The sequence below is a fragment of the Mesocricetus auratus genome, unplaced genomic scaffold, assembly GCF_017639785.1.
Source record: "Mesocricetus auratus isolate SY011 unplaced genomic scaffold, BCM_Maur_2.0 Super-Scaffold_100011, whole genome shotgun sequence".
NCBI classification, from domain to species: Eukaryota; Metazoa; Chordata; class Mammalia; order Rodentia; family Cricetidae; genus Mesocricetus; species Mesocricetus auratus.
The window spans coordinates 202,215-219,324 of record NW_024429195.1 but is presented as its reverse complement, the minus strand read 5'-3'; the positions used below and the strand labels follow the sequence as shown (position 1 = coordinate 219,324).

At 39.6% G+C, this 17,110-nt stretch overlaps 2 protein-coding genes across 2 annotated transcripts in view; one reads left to right on the top strand and one right to left on the bottom strand.

Annotated features, from left to right (window-relative positions):
- Positions 1 to 16,300, top strand: part of Gfm1 (G elongation factor mitochondrial 1) — a 41,519-nt gene extending 25,219 nt beyond the window's left edge. The window contains exons 12-18 of the mRNA XM_005077948.4: positions 176 to 313; positions 538 to 620; positions 8,480 to 8,642; positions 10,171 to 10,315; positions 14,633 to 14,793; positions 15,776 to 15,829; positions 15,947 to 16,300. Of these exons, the coding sequence (XP_005078005.1) occupies positions 176 to 313; positions 538 to 620; positions 8,480 to 8,642; positions 10,171 to 10,315; positions 14,633 to 14,793; positions 15,776 to 15,829; positions 15,947 to 16,078 (876 nt within the window). The 3' untranslated portion in view covers positions 16,079 to 16,300. The remainder of the gene's footprint in view (positions 1 to 175; positions 314 to 537; positions 621 to 8,479; positions 8,643 to 10,170; positions 10,316 to 14,632; positions 14,794 to 15,775; positions 15,830 to 15,946) is intronic.
- Positions 654 to 6,444, bottom strand: Lxn (latexin). The gene is made up of 6 exons (XM_005077947.4): positions 6,050 to 6,444; positions 4,831 to 4,893; positions 3,806 to 3,983; positions 3,379 to 3,515; positions 1,233 to 1,295; positions 654 to 977 (listed from the first exon to the last, which is right to left on the bottom strand). Exons 1-6 carry the CDS (start codon positions 6,176 to 6,178, stop codon positions 879 to 881), a joined length of 669 nt encoding a protein of 222 aa, XP_005078004.1. The 5' UTR covers positions 6,179 to 6,444; the 3' UTR covers positions 654 to 878.
- Positions 16,301 to 17,110: the final 810 nt, after the last annotated feature.

Genomic DNA, 17,110 nt, shown 5'->3' with positions numbered 1-17,110 from the left:
GCTGGCTGGGCTCTGGTTTTGGCTGTGGTGGCCAAGGTTGTATTTTTTCCCAAAAAAAAAAAAAAAAGGGTTTGAGTAGAACTAGATATGGACCCTCTTTATTTCTTAATTGCCAATGTATATGCAGTTGTTTTTCATGCTTAATCCTATAATGACCTTTCTTCCTCTTTTAAAGAATGATCTAGAAAAATTTTCCAAAGGTATTGGCAGGTTTACACGGGAAGACCCCACATTTAAAGTCCGCTATGACACTGAGAGCAAGGAGACAATTGTGTCTGGAATGGGAGAGTTACACCTGGAAATCTATGCTCAGGTATGGATCACAGAGCAGCTCCATGCAGCTGCCTTGGTTACTATGTGTGTTTTGTTAAAAGTCAGTTAATAGAAAATCACATCTGATTGTTGTCAGTTATTAAAATGATTTAAAATTTACTGTTCAGTTTTTTACTATTTTTCATTGAATGCTACTAAGGTATTTTTTTCATTTTACTTTATAAATACAAACGATATTACTCCCCCCCCTCCACTTCATTTTAGAGAATGGAAAGAGAATATGGCTGCCCTTGTATCACAGGAAAGCCCAAAGTGGCCTTTAGAGAGACCGTCACTGCCCCTGTGCCGTAAGTACACAATGCAATCAGACTCCATGGGACTGAAGTGGACTTTTTATTAGGGGACATACATAGTACTGTTACTGTTGGGAAGACATCTTTATGTAGTAATACTCTTTATTATGGAATCTATGCAACTTAGAGCTGTAGCCAAGACAAAGAGACACTGTGGGATTTACTTGGCTTATTAGGCTAGATGCCAATGAGGACAGTCATCCACATCGTTAGGAACATTTTTCCATTTCATCTGGGTCTTAGGGTCTTTGTTTACTCTGCTCCTGCTTCCTTTGGGAGACGGCTATTGTGCTTTACTTTTGTGCCGTATTGTGGATGCCACAAAACTTGCATTTGCCAGGGAATAATCTCCTGCAAGTAAAGAAAGTTAATGCTGTTATGAAATTAGAAAACATAATTGAGTTTATATTGTTGGCAATATTTAAAATGCCTTCATCAGGAATAGCAGCAAACAAACAAATTCAGATGTTATAAAAAAGACAGTCTGGTACCTGCTTGAATTTTCATTAGCTTTTAGAGTCAAAAGGAATAAAGGTACCTGTGTGGCTACAAAAGAATTCTTGATTTTCAAAGTAGCATCAAATAAAGATAAGTCATATATGTTACCTGCGATGCAATGTCATGGAGTAGAATGGTATAGTCTAATTCAATGAAGTCATCATTTCTTGGCTATGACAAAAAAAAAGTGTTTAAGCAATATTATGGCAAATACATCTTAATTTTTTGAATTAATGTTGATTTATAAGAAAAGAATTTGAAGCTCATAGCTGACTTCAACTTAGCCTGACAGACAACTATTTTCTTACGTTGAAGAAACAAATACTCTTTCAAACAATGTTTTAAAAAAACATTATTTTGTATTTGTTACTCTAAAAATTGTTTTTCTGTTTTCACTTTCCAACTTGTGGCTATTCAAGAGCATTATACTGTATGTAGCTTTTTATTTACAAGCCCTTAGTGTCAACGATGGCAATGGGAATTCACACGAAAAGAAACCAATTATATAACATCCTTTAGAAAACAGACAGACAGTAGTAAAATATAATGACTAAATCATCTGATTTTACAATAAAGCTTTGGTCTGTACTGTTTGTTACTTTAGGAATAAAAAGCATGTATGCAGTGAGCTACACAGAACTACTGCATCTGTGTAGGTTAAAATCATCATCAGAAATGTATTATGCCCATGAGGCTAAGACTTCTCAAAGTTTGTCCTTGCTGTATTGAGGCTGTAATGGGCAAGCATGCTTGAGCGCTCCTCCAGTTATCAGTACTTATACATGTAACCCGAGAATCACCATTCTCACTTTTAAAATCATAATATAATGAGAGTCAGGTTTTTTTTGCTGCTGCTGCTGCTGTTTTTAGTAAGCATAAAACCACTGGCTTGTAAGCATGAAATCACAGGCTGGACATAGCTTGAGAATTCATAAGGATGATTTTATGGTTTGATAGTTCAGTCCCCTCAAAGGAATGTTGTAGTCAAGGTTGGTATCTGGGAAATGCATTTGGAAAGCAGAATCTCTGTTTCTCAAAATGCTGCAGCATTTAATAGGTTTGTGGCCTCTCACTCCGAGTGCTGTAACTGCTGTCCTGCCAGCTGTTATAGGTGTCTAGTACGCAGTTACAAAGGCCCCTGAAGACACACAGTGCTCCAGCTCTTCTGCAGTGTGCAGCCTGCATGCTGAAAGAGGCAGCAGGAAGCCCTTTTCTTGCAGTTTATGGAAACTCTCTTTTGATTCTTAGTACTCTTTCTTGTTTCCCATTAGATACCAGTTGAATATTCCCTCATTTTACCTCCAAGAGGAAAAACTAAAGAATCTATTCAGATATATTTCTGGTCTAGAAAGATGCATTTCTACATACCCATGGTATTAGGCTTAAGAAAGCATGAGGCTAGTAAACCATAACTAAAGAGATTAGAGAAAAGAATCACGCATGCACCGAGGAACAACTAGAACTGGTCCAAGCTTACAAAGACCACAGTGCTATGATTCTCTCTGGACAGAAATGCCAGTCCTGTCTCTAGGTAGCCAAGGAACCCCATTCAGTAGAGAAAAAATGCAGTTAGTTCAGACAATAGCAATTCAAATACACTGTCTAGGTTGTTAAAAAGGAAATATTCTGTATTAAACTGAATGCAAATAAATAAATAAATAAATATCTAGCTAAATTTTAACCCACAACTTCATAGTTTTGAAGTGCAGCTTTGTGATAAAAAAAAATGGCCCTCAGGACTTTTGTAAAGCAAATTAAAGATAGGATGATTTATTAAAAATGTATACTGTGCCTGAGTCTTTGTCTAGCATATACTAATAAAGCTTCAACCCTTTTTACTCTGGAAAAGGGTCTGGATAAAGCATCATAGATAACCAAATCTGATTTGCTTGGCATAAAAATGCAATCTAGAAACTGCTCATTAGAAGATGTTTCCTAGAAAATCCTTAGCTTTGCCTTGGTAATATTTGCTGCCTGTGATGTGTGACCAGGGAAGGCAAACTCAGCAGACACAATTGTTGGGAAGATAGATGTTAGGCAGAGAGGCCTATGTCTGGGCTCTCTGCTGGTAAGCCAAGTGCCTTTGGGGACCAGTGCTGTTGCTTTGGATGCTTCCCTTCAACTTGCCCTTCATCAGGGCCTTCACACCACCAGGGTCACTGGTACGGCAACGGGAACACTATCCAGTTACAGACACCGGCACTAAGTCAGTATTAACTGTTCAGAGCACACTTTGTAGAGAGAAATTACATACCACTTGCTTGACGGTTTGAATTTGTGCCATTTTATACCACGTGTCTTCAGTTGAATTCTGCCACATTATATAACTGCAGGCGACCCAGGCTAAGTGGCGAATTGGCTTCATTTGTGGAGACACGTTTCCATGACTGTCTGGTAGAGGAGACATTTATATGCTAAATGTATATACTAACCTTTTTAGATTAAAAAAATTAAAAATTTTAGTCATGCTTCCTAGTGTCCTAATGTGTGTGAAAACTAAATTAAGCCGTGGATTTTAAAATTCCAGATCCTCCTTTTTATTGCTGGATTAGATTAGAAATAAGTATTTTGGTAAAAGTCAGTTTATTTCCAACATAGTTAACATCAAACAATTATGAGCATGGGTAATAGAGATACATCTCAAGTTTGAAAAACAGATTTCCCATGCTTTATGTGTGTACCTGGAATGTTTTGTGCTTGTAGTGGTTCCTTCATAGACATAAGTCTTTGATAAAATGTGTTATCTTCTTCATCTGGGTTCTTGCCAATTTCTCCTTCAAATGTGAAGTTGACCTCTGGTGCAGTCCCTTGTCCCATTTGAGGGTAAAGAACTTCGGCTGTGCAGTTCACTGTAACTTGCTGTTAGAAACATTTTTACAAAAGATCAATCTTACAGATGGCCATTTATGATCGTAAATGACTAGGTCTCAGGAAGTTAGGAATGCTAACCCTAAGACTGCTTATACTTCATTGTTAGTGGCTGTTGGTTTGCCATGTCGACAGGACTGGTCCCTTCTAAGTTTGGTCTTTACCCTTTCTCTCTGCTTCTGAAACCACTGTCTTTTCCAGATGCAGACACAGCAGTGTCTCCCTACTATAAAAGTAAGGGATAGTGGTTGTCCAGCAGCTCAAATGCCTTTCAGGGAATTTCCTCTTGTGAGTGTCTTGAGTTCTACTCAGGGAGAAGGCAAACTTTCCACAATTTCAAGATGGCTGTGGCACAAAATGCAGCTCTTTCTTTTAAATTTATTCCATTAACAATTTGACAGGCATAAAAATTTTTTCAAACTTTCCTGCCTCATTACTGAGGGATTACTGGAATCACAGTTGGCCATTCTATTGCTCCTGAATTTCTAAAGGTACTTAATTTGAATACCCAATTAAAAGGCAGGCATAAAAAAGCAACCATGACTGGAGAGTAAATTACTATATTCAATCATACAAGGAGAGTTCAGACCCTGAGAATGTGTGATCTTTTTAAGGGTGATTTATCTGAACTGAAATAACTGACCGTCTCTAAATAATTAAATAGAAAGAACTGAGGCAGTGCATGCTGGCTCACGTGACTTCGCCTGCAGAGGGGCTGCCATTTATACTCAGAGACTTGTCAGCACCAATAGGAAAGGCCCAAGATCAAATCCTTCTGCAAAAGTGATTAGAATATGCTGAATCAAAATTTATTCACTAGACAGGGCATTTAACTTACTTTTTGGATAATTTCTTCCACAGAAAATTTAAGGCAATACTTGTGCCCTCTTCCTGGAATATCCTAAAATTAGGAAAACAAGATACTGTAATAAGTCAAATCTTTCTAGTTAGGACATTCTTATTACTATTACGTGGCTGGGAGGGTGGCCAGTGTAAGGAAATACATGTAAGCTTTGCATCTTTTTAAACATAACACAATGGGTTTCATTCTGCCACTTTTCATGACTATATATATATATATTGCTGTACCTCATCACCCCTCCCCCAGGCCTTACTTCTGATTTGTCAGTCTCTATTGATTTATTTTAGAGTAGAAGATGGATACAAGCATACAAAGTACACAGATTAAATGACAATAGGATACACCTTTGGAGAGGCTTATCTTAAAGCCCAGGGTATCAGAGCATCCAGTGACTGAATTATTAGAGGCAGATCGCTGCCACGTGATCGAGAAACAACGCGTGTATGTGCTGTTTGTGCTTGTGTCTCTTGATCTGCCAAACCATACTTAAATCTTATGAATAGATAGATTTAGATATTCCACTTTCACATGAGAATATAAATTTGAAGTTTACACCTAATTATCGTACCTAGTACAGCTTCAAAAATAAAAACCTTTTCTCTATAAACAAAAAATTTCAGCAGTTGTGTCAGATTATGGGGGTGTCGTGGTGGGGCACTCTTGAGGCCTTAAACATTAGCCCAGCTTCAGCCCGGGAAACGCTTCATCTCAGGCAGGATGTGGGTGGCCGGAGCCTGGCAGCAGCACACAGTGCTTTTGTTCTCTTACAAGGGGCTGGCTAGTTTCTCATAGTTTCCCGTCCTTTTGGGTAAAGGGCCGAAGAGTTGCCTTTAAAGTTTAGGGAGTTGTTTGGAGGCCATGAGCTTCGGTCGGCCAAGACAGACAGCCAGCAGAAAGACAAAACAGTAACAGCTTCCAGGGTATTTATTGAGAATGCCTTCCCTCTAGACCTCGTCTCACCACGGAAAAGGGAAAGATGCCCCCACCTCGTGCATCTCCCCAATTCCTTGAACTAATATGAACAAAATCTGGGTCTGCGTGGGTTCTCTGCGGGACGGTGAAAGCAAATGGTTCTGGGCTGAGTCCCGTACTAGGGACCCGGAGGAACGCTAGTTTCGGAGGCAGAGCCTCGGGCAGCGGCGGTGAAGGGTGAGAGCCAACGGATCCCAGATCCCAGCCCGGGCCCGGGACTTACCTCCTTGCTGGCCTGCTGGACCGTCTGCACCTGGAACACCTTGTGGGGGGTCCCCTGCTGGTAGTTGATGCAGTTCTCTGCCACTGAGGCAGCTCTGGAGACTGCATAGTGGGTGGCTGGGATTTCCATCTTTGGGGTTCAGGGAGTGCGGGCTGCCCTGGTTTAAGGGGGTCGCAGTGGATGCAGTGGGCGGCGGCCGAGTCGTCTCCGGTGCGGCGGCGAAGCCTACAGTTGGGTTGGATGTGTGTGAGCCTCAGCGTCTTCCTTCCCTCTTCCTCCTTAGCGCAGGAAACTGTTTGGGCTGTGGCTCCGCCGCTAGGAGCCCGGCCCCGCCCCGGGGTAGGCGGGTGCCTCCTAAAGAAAAGCCCGGGCATTCCCTCTGGCTCCAGCAGGCTCTGGCAGGTGTAGGAAGGAAAGGTGGGAATTCAGGAGGCAAGGTCGGGTCTTTCCAGCCATGCCCCAGTGGGTCCTCTAGAAACCATCAGCTGCTCCTGGCTTTTTACATGCAGATTGGAATAGCTTTCCTCAAATGGGCCTCACAGGGCAAGGTACCAAGTCCAGGTGTGATTCACCCCTACCTTTCCCACTGTGAGCCTCCAGGAACTGGCTTGCTCACCCCAGCTTTCTTTGGAGTATGATCTAGAGTGGAGAGGCAGAAAAAAACATACTATAAAGTTAGGGGACTAATTGGAATCAGAGAAAAAAAACTTAAAAATGTATGTGCAGACCTCCCTTACTGCACTGATCTTAGAAATATGAGACTTAGTGACTCTCTTAAAAATTTAATGTTATGATTTTTAATTATGTGTATTTATATGCACACGTGAGTGCAGGCACATGAGATCCCTCTGGAGTTGGAGTTCTGTGCCACATGTGTGGGTGCTGGGAACCAAACTCAAGTCCTCTGCGGTGCGCTCAACTTCAGAGCCATCTCTCCAGCCTACTTAAGTCTTTAAATCTTAGTTACCTATTGTAATTTCATCAATGGTAAATATTCAGTTCGTTATACTCAGATTTGAATAATGTGTAGACTGTCTTCAAGAAAACAAGTTATTATGAATCTCCAGGATCAGGTAATTTACACTATTGATTTTATATTACAATATGAGCATTGAACAAGGTAAAAAAAATACTGTCTTGTAACTTGAGTATGATTATAAAGTCAAAATGGCTAGTCATAGTGGCTCATGCTTTTAATCCCAGTATTTGGGATTCCTTCCAGACTACCCAGACTACCCAGACTACCCAGACTACCCAGGCCAACATACTGAGACCAGTTCCAGACTACCCAGTTCCAGACTACCCAGGCCAACATACTGAGACCTTTCTCAAAAAATTAAAAATAAAGTAGATAAAAATGAGTCTATGAATTAGAGATAAGCAAGAAACCCAGCAGAATTCTCAGTAGCATTACATTTGATATGACATTGTATTTTGACAAAGCTACCTCTCACTGGTAGCCCCCCACCCCCACCCAATCCCCACATCATTCCCCAGGGAGGAATCCCTTGGGGGGGGGGATCTCTAAAGTCATTTCATCCTGGGCAGGACTTAAGCCCTTCCCCAACTTGTGTTCACCATTATTTAGTTTGCCAGTTGGTGTTATCCTTGTAGATCTCTGGAGATCTCACTAGTATCAGCTCTCTCCTCAAGCTTATAATGACTCGATCTATTATGGTATTTCTCATCCTGCTATCCTCTATTCTTACCTCAACTCAACCTTCCTGGTCCCCCATGCCTTCTTCTCCCCTCCTCTTATCCCCCCTCTCTTTTTCTTGGTTCCTTCTCTCCTCCCCGATGTTCCCAATCTGCTCAGGAGATATTGCCTCATTCCATTTCTCTGGGGTATCATGCATCTCTCTTGGGAACCTCCTTGTTTTCCAGACTCACTGGCACTGGGATTGTAGGCTGACATTGAAAGCCTTTTTTATGCTCATTATTAGCATTTTGTCATTAATCATTTTCAGGTCTTAATTATTACATCTGGTACTGGCTTTAAATCATCAATATCTATAATGCTAAATAGTAAAATCAAGTAGAAACTGCCTAAATAGATTAGCTATAGCTATCAGAGTTCTTATTTTAAGTAATCATCCTTGTTTACTACATTGTGTGACTTGGAAGGGTAGCGTTCCAGAATTGGATGAACTCTTTGGAATGGAGTTGTTAGAAGCCTCAGGCTGATCCTGTTAGAAGATTGAAAAAACTTAATTGCTTAGGTGGTATGCCTCTCATTCACCCTGAGTCAGAACAGAAAAAAATTTCTTCTAAATAACTTCTATAATAAATTCCATAGTATGGCCTTGCTAGTCAAAGGAAAAGGTTTTAAAAAATATATGAGCTGTGGATTTTGTGTAAATTAGTGGGAGTTTATTTCATTTTGCTAATTACTCATGCTCTGTTTGTTTTCTCCTCCTAAATCATTTGCAGATTTGATTTTACACATAAAAAACAGTCAGGTGGTGCTGGCCAGTTTGGAAAAGTAATAGGTGTGCTGGAGCCCCTGGCCCCGGAAGACTATACTAAATTGGAGTTTTCTGATGAAACTTTTGGGGCCAACGTTCCAAAGCAGTTTGTGCCTGCAGTTGAAAAGGTAATGTTTAACAAAGCTCTGTAGCATTTGAAAGGAGGTTATTTGCTTTTAAATCATGCTGTTCTCTTCTGTCATGTTTGTGTCTGTCATGGTTGCTTTTAGTTAAACATCCTTTTTTATGGACTGTCACGCTTTCCATCTCCAAACCTCCATTCCGGTTGAGGGGCTGTAAACACATGCTGTGACAATGATGGCAAGTTGCTCTGTTCATCTTATGGATAATCACTCTTCATGAATTGATGCTACTACATTGATTGCAATCATTCATCAAAGTTTGTGGTAGTTTTAGGGGCTTATGAGTCTTGTGTGTGCTGATGTAGGAATGCTTGTTTGTTAAGACTCCTGGCACCTGGGTACTTTTCTACCACATTTTTGCTGCTGCTGAATGTGCTCTTGGTAAATGAAGAGCTACTTTGTTTTGTTTGTTTTGAGACAGATAGTCTATATGTAGCCCAGAATGGCTTGGAATTCAAAGAGGTCTACTTGCTCTACTTCCTGAGTGCTTTGCTTAAAGGTGTGTGCCCCTTCATCCAGGCAGAACTAGTTAAATTGGGCGTAAACTGCTTGCCTGCCCCCTTCAAAGCTGTTGAGGCCAGATAAGGTTGTATGTGTGAGACGGCAGAGAACGGTGCACACTGAGGAAGCCTCAATACTTGCTTTGCTTTCCCTGTTGCTTGTTCTGCACTCTAAGCAATTGTTTAGTTTGGACAGCAGGTTATAATTTTGATTTCAGTGGTAATAGCATTTTTTATTGTTGTTGTGGGTAATGTATTTCACTCTTACTTTAAGATAATCCTTTGCCATTCACACACTTCTAAATACCAGATATCTCAAATTCACAGAAGAAAGAGAAGGCTTTACATAGTTTTCAGCATACATAGTTTACAGTTTTGAAATGTCAGAAATATAATCTGTTATGTGTGTAGCTGTGTCCCTGAATTAGAGGAGTTCTAGAAGTATTTAAGTGACTGAAAAGAAGTTGCAAACTTGTCCACTGTTCTCTAAACATGCATTTTGTTGTATGTAAATTATACCTTGATGAAGCTGCCTTTCAAAAAGAGAGTTGCATTTGGAAAAATGAAATTCTCTTCAATTCTAGTTCTCAGCAACACCCTGCATCTTTACACGGTGGTTTTTATATTGTGATATACCAGTACAGCAAAGTAGTAATGGATCTGTAATAGGGCTCAAGCCACAGCTACCGCCTACACATCCATATTGGTAGAGTTGGTGACCTTAGCTTGCCTTTCCTCCCTTCCTTCATTGGGTCTCTATAAGGGAGTGAGTATTAAGTCATTCCTGCAGTTGAGGTTGTGGGGCAGTGTTGATGAGTGCCCTTACCTTCATTTTCCAGCCATCTCACACCCGTCATGTACTGTCCCTTTCCAACTTAGTCAGAAGATTTTTGAGAGCTGAAAGACAGCTAATAGCTTAAGAAAACTACATTTCTGAGCAATAGCGTGCTTTAGAATTTTGGGTAATGCTCTGCAAGTGAAATCTCATTGCAGTTATATTCATTCGTTGTTAGGGGTTTTTGGATGCCTGCGAAAAGGGCCCTCTTTCTGGTCACAAGCTTTCTGGACTACGGTTTGTTCTGCAAGATGGTGCACATCACATGGTTGATTCTAATGAAATCTCTTTCATCCGAGCCGGAGAAGGTGCTCTTAAACAAGGTATGCTGTGTCCCAGTGCCCTCCATATTTGTGTTCCCTGGGAGACCGTCATAGTGAGAAGCAGCACTGTTTGTATTCTCCTCCATCCAGAATTTAGGATGGAGTATGGGAGGTAAGGGATGGATACAGATTTGAAGTGATGGGTGATGATTGTGTTCTTTCTTGCAAAAATCAAAGCCTAACCCTGTTCTAAAATTTCTGGATGTTTATCGTTAATGTGTTTAAGTTCATACACAATCTGAAGTTCTGGTTTTAATAGAGAAGACAAATGCTCAGAACTCTTTAAAAGTATTTTAAAGATAAATTAACTAGTCGTGTTATTTTTAACTCATTTATTTAAATGTCAAGGAGTTCATAAATTTATAAGTAATTTTTTCATATATCACATTTTAAGCAGCTAGGCAATATTATGAGAATGGAAAAGTGTTTGAAAGAATTCAGTAAACTTTATGCATAATACAGACTTCCCACTAAACTCCTAAAATTGTCAACCTTACATGGGATAATACCTTTACTAGAACTGTGAACTGTAACTCTGAGCAGTTATAGGCAGGCTTATCTGACTCTTTCCTATTTTTTAAATGTATATGAGTGCTCTGCTTTCATGTGTCCTACACTACAGAAGAGAGCAGCGGATCCCATTATAGGTGGTTGTGAGCCACAATGTGGATGCCGGGAATTAAACTCAGGACATCTGGAAGAGCAGCCTGAGCCATCTCTCCAGCCCCCTGAACTCTTTGCTTTTAATTCAGGGCAGTAGGAAACAAATGACAACAAAGTTATTTAAGATCAGAATTATCCAGCAAAGAATTTCATAGCTATCCTGAAGCCAGAAAATTCATTTTCTTTGCCTCCTCATCCAGATCTGGTATTTGTCAATTTCCTAGTAATATACGTAAGCATCTTTACATAATAAAATTATGATTCATAAAACATTTAAAAGATATTTCCATCAAAGAGCTAAAACAGACAGTAGATAATTAATATTTCTTTATTATTTCCTAAGCATTCCATAAATCAGAATTCTATTGATTCTGTACGCATTTTGAGCTCTTTGAATTCCTTTTGGTCTAAGTTTGCATCTGTGATTAATGTTAGACAGTGTCTTGGGCTGCTGTTTTCTAGACTAAGATGCTAATTTTTTATTTTATTTAAAGTTAATAATTATCTTCTAGTTTTCAGCTATAGAAAGGAAGAGTAATCATCCATTTTTTATATTAGCTGTGTGTGGAACAGGCTGTGCAGTCTGCGATGCAGGAATTTGCTCAGTCTGAAGAAAGGAAATGATGTGGATGTTAGTGGCATAGCTCAGATTAGTCTGCCCACCTCCTGACCTTGAAATGCCCACTCCTTTAATCTTAAAATGAGTGCTAAGTCACTTTAATACTTCTTAGAAATACAATTGCATAAAAAGCACCAATTGTTTTATGCTGGTTCTTGAGTAGAAATTTGTAACTTTCATGGAAATAGAGATTAGGTAAAGCTAAGATAAATTATTTACACATCAGTTAACATATAGCTTCAGTTTTAAACTCTTCCTATATTTAAGTATACACATATTCCAATGACAAAGCAAATGAAGTGAATGTACAAGGAAAAATTCTGTATTATAATTAAAATGGGAAGTTTCTCTCTCTCTCTCTCTCTCTCTCTCTCTGTGTGTGTGTGTGTGTGTGTGTGTGTGTATGTGTGTGTGTGTGTGTGTGTTCTTAACCAAGTTGTGTGGATAAGCAAGGTGCTAGCATGAAAAACAACTGATTTGGGGTTTCTCCATGTGATTCTTTTGTCTTTATGATTAAAGATAAAAATATATGAAGCTACATTTTTTTCCATAAGTAATTGCCAAAATAGAATGCAGTTTAAAAAAGAAAGGCATTAAATTTGGAATAAAAATCATGATTGGTTTTTAAAAGTCCTAAAAAACAAAAGAAAGTTTTAAAATGTTAAAATGTGATGCATTTAACCCCAGCAGGTGGATCTATGAGTTCAAGGCTAGCCTGGTCTACAAAGCAAGTCAGGATAGCCAGGGCAACCCAAAGAAATCCAAACAAACAAAATTAATTAAGTAATTAATTAATTAAATCAAGGACAAGAAGTTTTCACCAAACAATAAAAGAATTGATGCATATATGTCACTAATTGCAATTTGAGGGTGTTTGGGTAAGACTGATGCTTGCTAAATGAGATCAGTATTAGAGTAGCCTATGCTTAGGCTAGTGTGTCTATAATGATATATAGTAAAATATGTGATATAGTATCAAGATTAGAAGATAGTTTAGATTTTCATATACCAGTGCAAACCAAATTTTGAACTTGCCTCAGTGATCAATCAGTGATGTAACTTAAACTGAAATATGAAACCAAATGTGCTTGGCCTGATTTGGCCCTACAGATGTGAGTGTTGCTGTCACCTCCATAACTAGTTTTTAGTTATTCTCCCAAACATTGGCCTTCCAACCATTCTAAACATAGCCAGAATTGTTGTTAGCTCATTAAACCTGGCAGGGTCTTCTCCAGGATCTCTTGCCATTCTGTGCCAGGGTGTGAGTTGAAGTCTTTCTTTCTCTTCTCCTTACTGTATAAAAGTAGGTCCATCACTTGAACTTTCCCAGGCTGCCTGGGAACATTACTTGGAATAGTACTTGAAAATGTCCCTAATGTGTGTGTGTGCGTGCACGCACGTGCATACGTACATACATACATACATACATACAGTTAGGCACACTGAATACAATTCTTCCTGTTATATTGCCTTTGGTTTAGCATTGTGCCATGCCACTCATTTCCCAGCATGTTCACCTCGGTTGTTGCTCATAATGCTTATTGATCCCTTGGGTATGCTGTGTTGAGTACACGAGAGTGCTTATCTTCATAGTGACCTTAGAACTGAGAGGGCTGAGGTTCAGAGCAATTAGTTTCATAGCCCAAGATCACATACTAGTTTGGTGGAGTTTAAAGTTAAACCTAGACTAGTCTTAGCCCTTGACTACCTCCTCTTTTAGCCACTTAAGCACCTGGCCTGCTGATGCTTGTTTGTATCAGTGTACTGAAATAGGGAATCACCAGTGTTATTAACAGAAACTTACAGTGAATTGGGTATTGGGATCTATGGGTAATTTTAAGAGTGCTATATGCAAATATCAAAACATTGTGTACATGGCATAGAAACTTGAGCATCTGTGGAGTTTGGTACCTAGTTGAGGTTCTGGTGCCAACCCCCTACTGGTACTGAGGAATGTGTGTTACATTGTCACTCTAACAGTTCCTGCACTTAAGACTAGTGCCTTTAGAAGGACTTATATAAATATACAAAAGAGGTTGCTAATTAATTCCTTACAGATAGATGGCTCTGGAAAAACTATGGTTATTTTCAAACACATAGCTTATTTTCTGTGTTTTGCTTAAAAGCTTTTATTTAAGGACGGTGCAGCTGGTCTGAGGCTAAACATTCTGCTCCAGCAAGCTACTAAATTAAGTATAAATATTTGAAGTTTTATTTTACTTCCTCCGTAAATATCAGCCAGTATTTGTAACTAAGAAGTACAGTAGTTGTGTATTAGATGGGACAGAAAAATACACAATGAGTTTTATGTTAAAGGGGCTGTTAACATGTGTTCTGGTAGTTTTCAGTTATTGGTGAAGAAGCTTAAGACGTGGATGGACTTTTCACAAGAAGCAATAGCTTGTTAGAGGACCTTAGTCTTGGTCAGGCAGTGGAATTGTTCAGCCTAGAAAAGAGGAGGCTTCTTAGAAATGACTGGATTCTTTTCTTCAAACACCTTCACTTATCCTGCCCTGTGATAAGTGATTGTAATATACAATATGACATACATACATACATACATACATACATACATACATACATACATATGTGCCAAGGACCAGGAAAAAAGAGTGGGTTTCTGTTGGTCTCACTGCAGAGCTTGTCTGTATGTGAAGACTGCAGAGAGACCAAGAAGCACAGCTGAATGAGTTTGCACAGTAGAAGCTGCACTTGATGATTGATGCTTTCTGTGCTCTGCAGTTTAATGAGATTTAAGGATTTTTTTTTTGTAAAGTATGCTAATTGAAATACTAGCACCAGAATGAAACATTATCTCTTGGAATTTCCACAAAGATAACTGTTACCATTACTATATAAAAACAAAAAACAAACAAACAAACAAACAAAAAACAATGGATCTGGGGGAAATTTGAAACATGCTGCTTGTATACCTTTGGGAAAGTGCCACCTGTCTCATATAGAGCTGGAGAGACTTCAAGTTTAATGACTAATATACTTTTCTTTTTGTTGTTGTTTTTTATTTTTAAACCTAGCCTTGGCAAATGCCACATTGTGTATTCTTGAGCCTATTATGTCTGTGGAAGTTGTAGCTCCAAATGAATTTCAGGGAACAGTAATAGCAGGAATTAACCGGCGCCATGGAGTAATCACAGGGCAAGATGGAATCGAGGACTATTTCACACTGTATGCAGACGTAAGTATGGTCATTGGTCTCCCAGGTTTCTTTGTTTCATTTTTCCAGATACATTCTCACACTAGCTCAGGCTGGCCTGGAACTCACAGTAATCCTGATGCCTCAGCCCCATGAGATAACACCTTTGGGGTTACACATTGTCTTGCTTTTGTTAGTCACAGAAGGAAACCAGTTGACTTTGGTTTTGGAAATTGTAGAGCAAAGTGAAGCATTGCTTTGAGTTTGCAGCTTCTATTTTGTGGCAATTTGTATAATTTTCTATGAGAGCAACTCTTCAGTGCAAAAGCCAAAAATAGGATTATTTATATCTTGGCTATGTATTTTTGGTGAATTTGTTTTTTCTTAGATGTATAGCTTCTTTTTTCCTGTTTTAACCTTATTTGTATAGCTACTTTATTGTGTTATAAGACTAGTATTTACTTCCCTGATCTGTACCCTGTCTTAACTTCAATCTCAGGGAGGAGAGAGTATCAGTCACATTGTAGATCACTCCAGAAGGATCTTGCTGTCAGTGTCCCATGTCACTACCCAAAGGAGGGCTTTGTGCAGCTCAGTGGGAGCGCACATTCCAAGCATGGGTGAACCCCTGCAGGGGGAAGGCATCAGTGGGACACACTGTGAAATCAAAGATTTTCTCTAGCTGGGCGGTAGTGGCGCACGCCTTTAATCCCAGCACTCGGGAGGCAGAGGCAGGTGGATCTCTGTGAGTTCGAGGCCAGGCTGGACCAACAGCCTCCAAAACAAGACAGAGAAACCCTGTCTCGTAAAAAAAGATTTTCTCTAACTATGCCTGTCAAATAACTTTAAAATAGGGTTTCCTGTCTGGGATAAGACAGAAGTGACTCTGACTTTTGATTCTTTCAAACCTAAAATTGTCAATAGAAAACTAATTTTAAGGCACTAAATTGACTAATGCATCCCTGTATTTCCTCAAATGTTTTTCAACAAGTGGTGCTAAAATGTTTATTGTGTTTGTTTTTAGGTCCCCCTAAATAATATGTTTGGCTACTCCACTGAACTTAGGTCTTGCACAGAGGTAAGCAACAATAATGTAGAATGAAACCTCACTTTAGGGCTCTTCAGGAAATTCTGCATGCTTAAGAGTCGTAAGCAAACAAATCTCTCTTCCTCTCCCTCTCCCTCTCTTTTCTAGGGGAAAGGAGAGTACACAATGGAGTACTGCAGATACCAGCCGTGTTCACCGTCCACACAAGAAGAGCTCATTAATAAGTATTTGGAAGCCACAGGTCAACTTCCTGTAAAAAAAGGAAAAGCCAAGAACTGACTCTCCTCACTTTGAACATAGTGACTGTTTGACTGTTTGACTACAAGATTTAGAGATGATGGATCCAGTGGAATGAACTCAGATGGCTGAAACAAGTTTTAGGAGCCCTTGTTTCACATTCAGAAGCTTCTGTGTATATGCAAAGATAATTATGTATATTTTAAACTGTTGACTGTTTTATTGTTTAATGAATAATTAAATAAAATTAAAGTATTACTGAAATATATTTTAATATTTATTTAAGGGAGGAAGAGAATAATTTCATCTTAGAATATATTTAAATTTACTTAATTTTTTTTTTGACAAGGTCTGTGTGTGGGGTCCAGTTTGACCTCAAAACTCACAATCTTCTTGCCAAGTGCTAGGGTTATGGGTATACAGCACCATGCCCCGCCCCCACCCCGTGCGCCCCCCCCCCCCACACCCATGAGCTAGGGCTATGGGTATGTAGCCCATGCCTGCCCTGCCCGCGTGCCCTTCCCACATGCAAGTGTATGTACATTTGTGGTTTTGTGTGTGAATGTATATGCCAGAGGTTCCTTCTCATTGTCTTCCAACTCAGTTTTGAGATAACATCTCTCACTAAGCCCCAAGGATTCTCCTGTCCCTGCTTCCCTCCAGTATGACTGGCCTGCAGCTCTGGGGACAACCCCATCCACCCCACCCCCGCCCTCTTCCTTCCAGTGTGACTGACCAGAACCCGGGGATCTTCCTGCCAGCTTCCCCAGCACTAAGATTGCAGGTACGTGCCATGCCGAGCTGATTTTACATGGTTCTATGGATTGAACTCGTGCTTGCTTGACCAGTGTTTTACAGACTGAGCCATCTCTCCAGCTACCTAAATCTTTTTATCATGAGAGCTTCCAACATGCAGAAAAGTTGGAAAAACGTACAAAATAGCCATGTAGCTTCTTCCATTTAGAGTCAAGAGTCAACACTCTTCAGTGGTTTACTTTTCAAATAAGTTGTCTATTGCCTCTGAGGCATACATTGATACTTTGAAGTTATGAAAGTAAACATTGTACATCATGA

What these genes read in the sequence shown, in the direction of transcription:
- Lxn (XM_005077947.4), bottom strand. Translation starts at nt 6,178, where the DNA reads ATGGAAATCCCAGCCACCCACTATGCAGTCTCCAGAGCTGCCTCAGTG. An exon ending in TGGAAGAAATTATCCAAAAA is followed by an intron (nt 3,984 to 4,830) that starts GTAAGTTAAATG and finishes TGTTTCTAACAG; the next exon opens with CAAGTTACAGTGAACTGCAC. An exon ending in ACAAGCACAAAACATTCCAG is followed by an intron (nt 3,516 to 3,805) that starts GTACACACATAA and finishes CTCCTCTACCAG; the next exon opens with ACAGTCATGGAAACGTGTCT.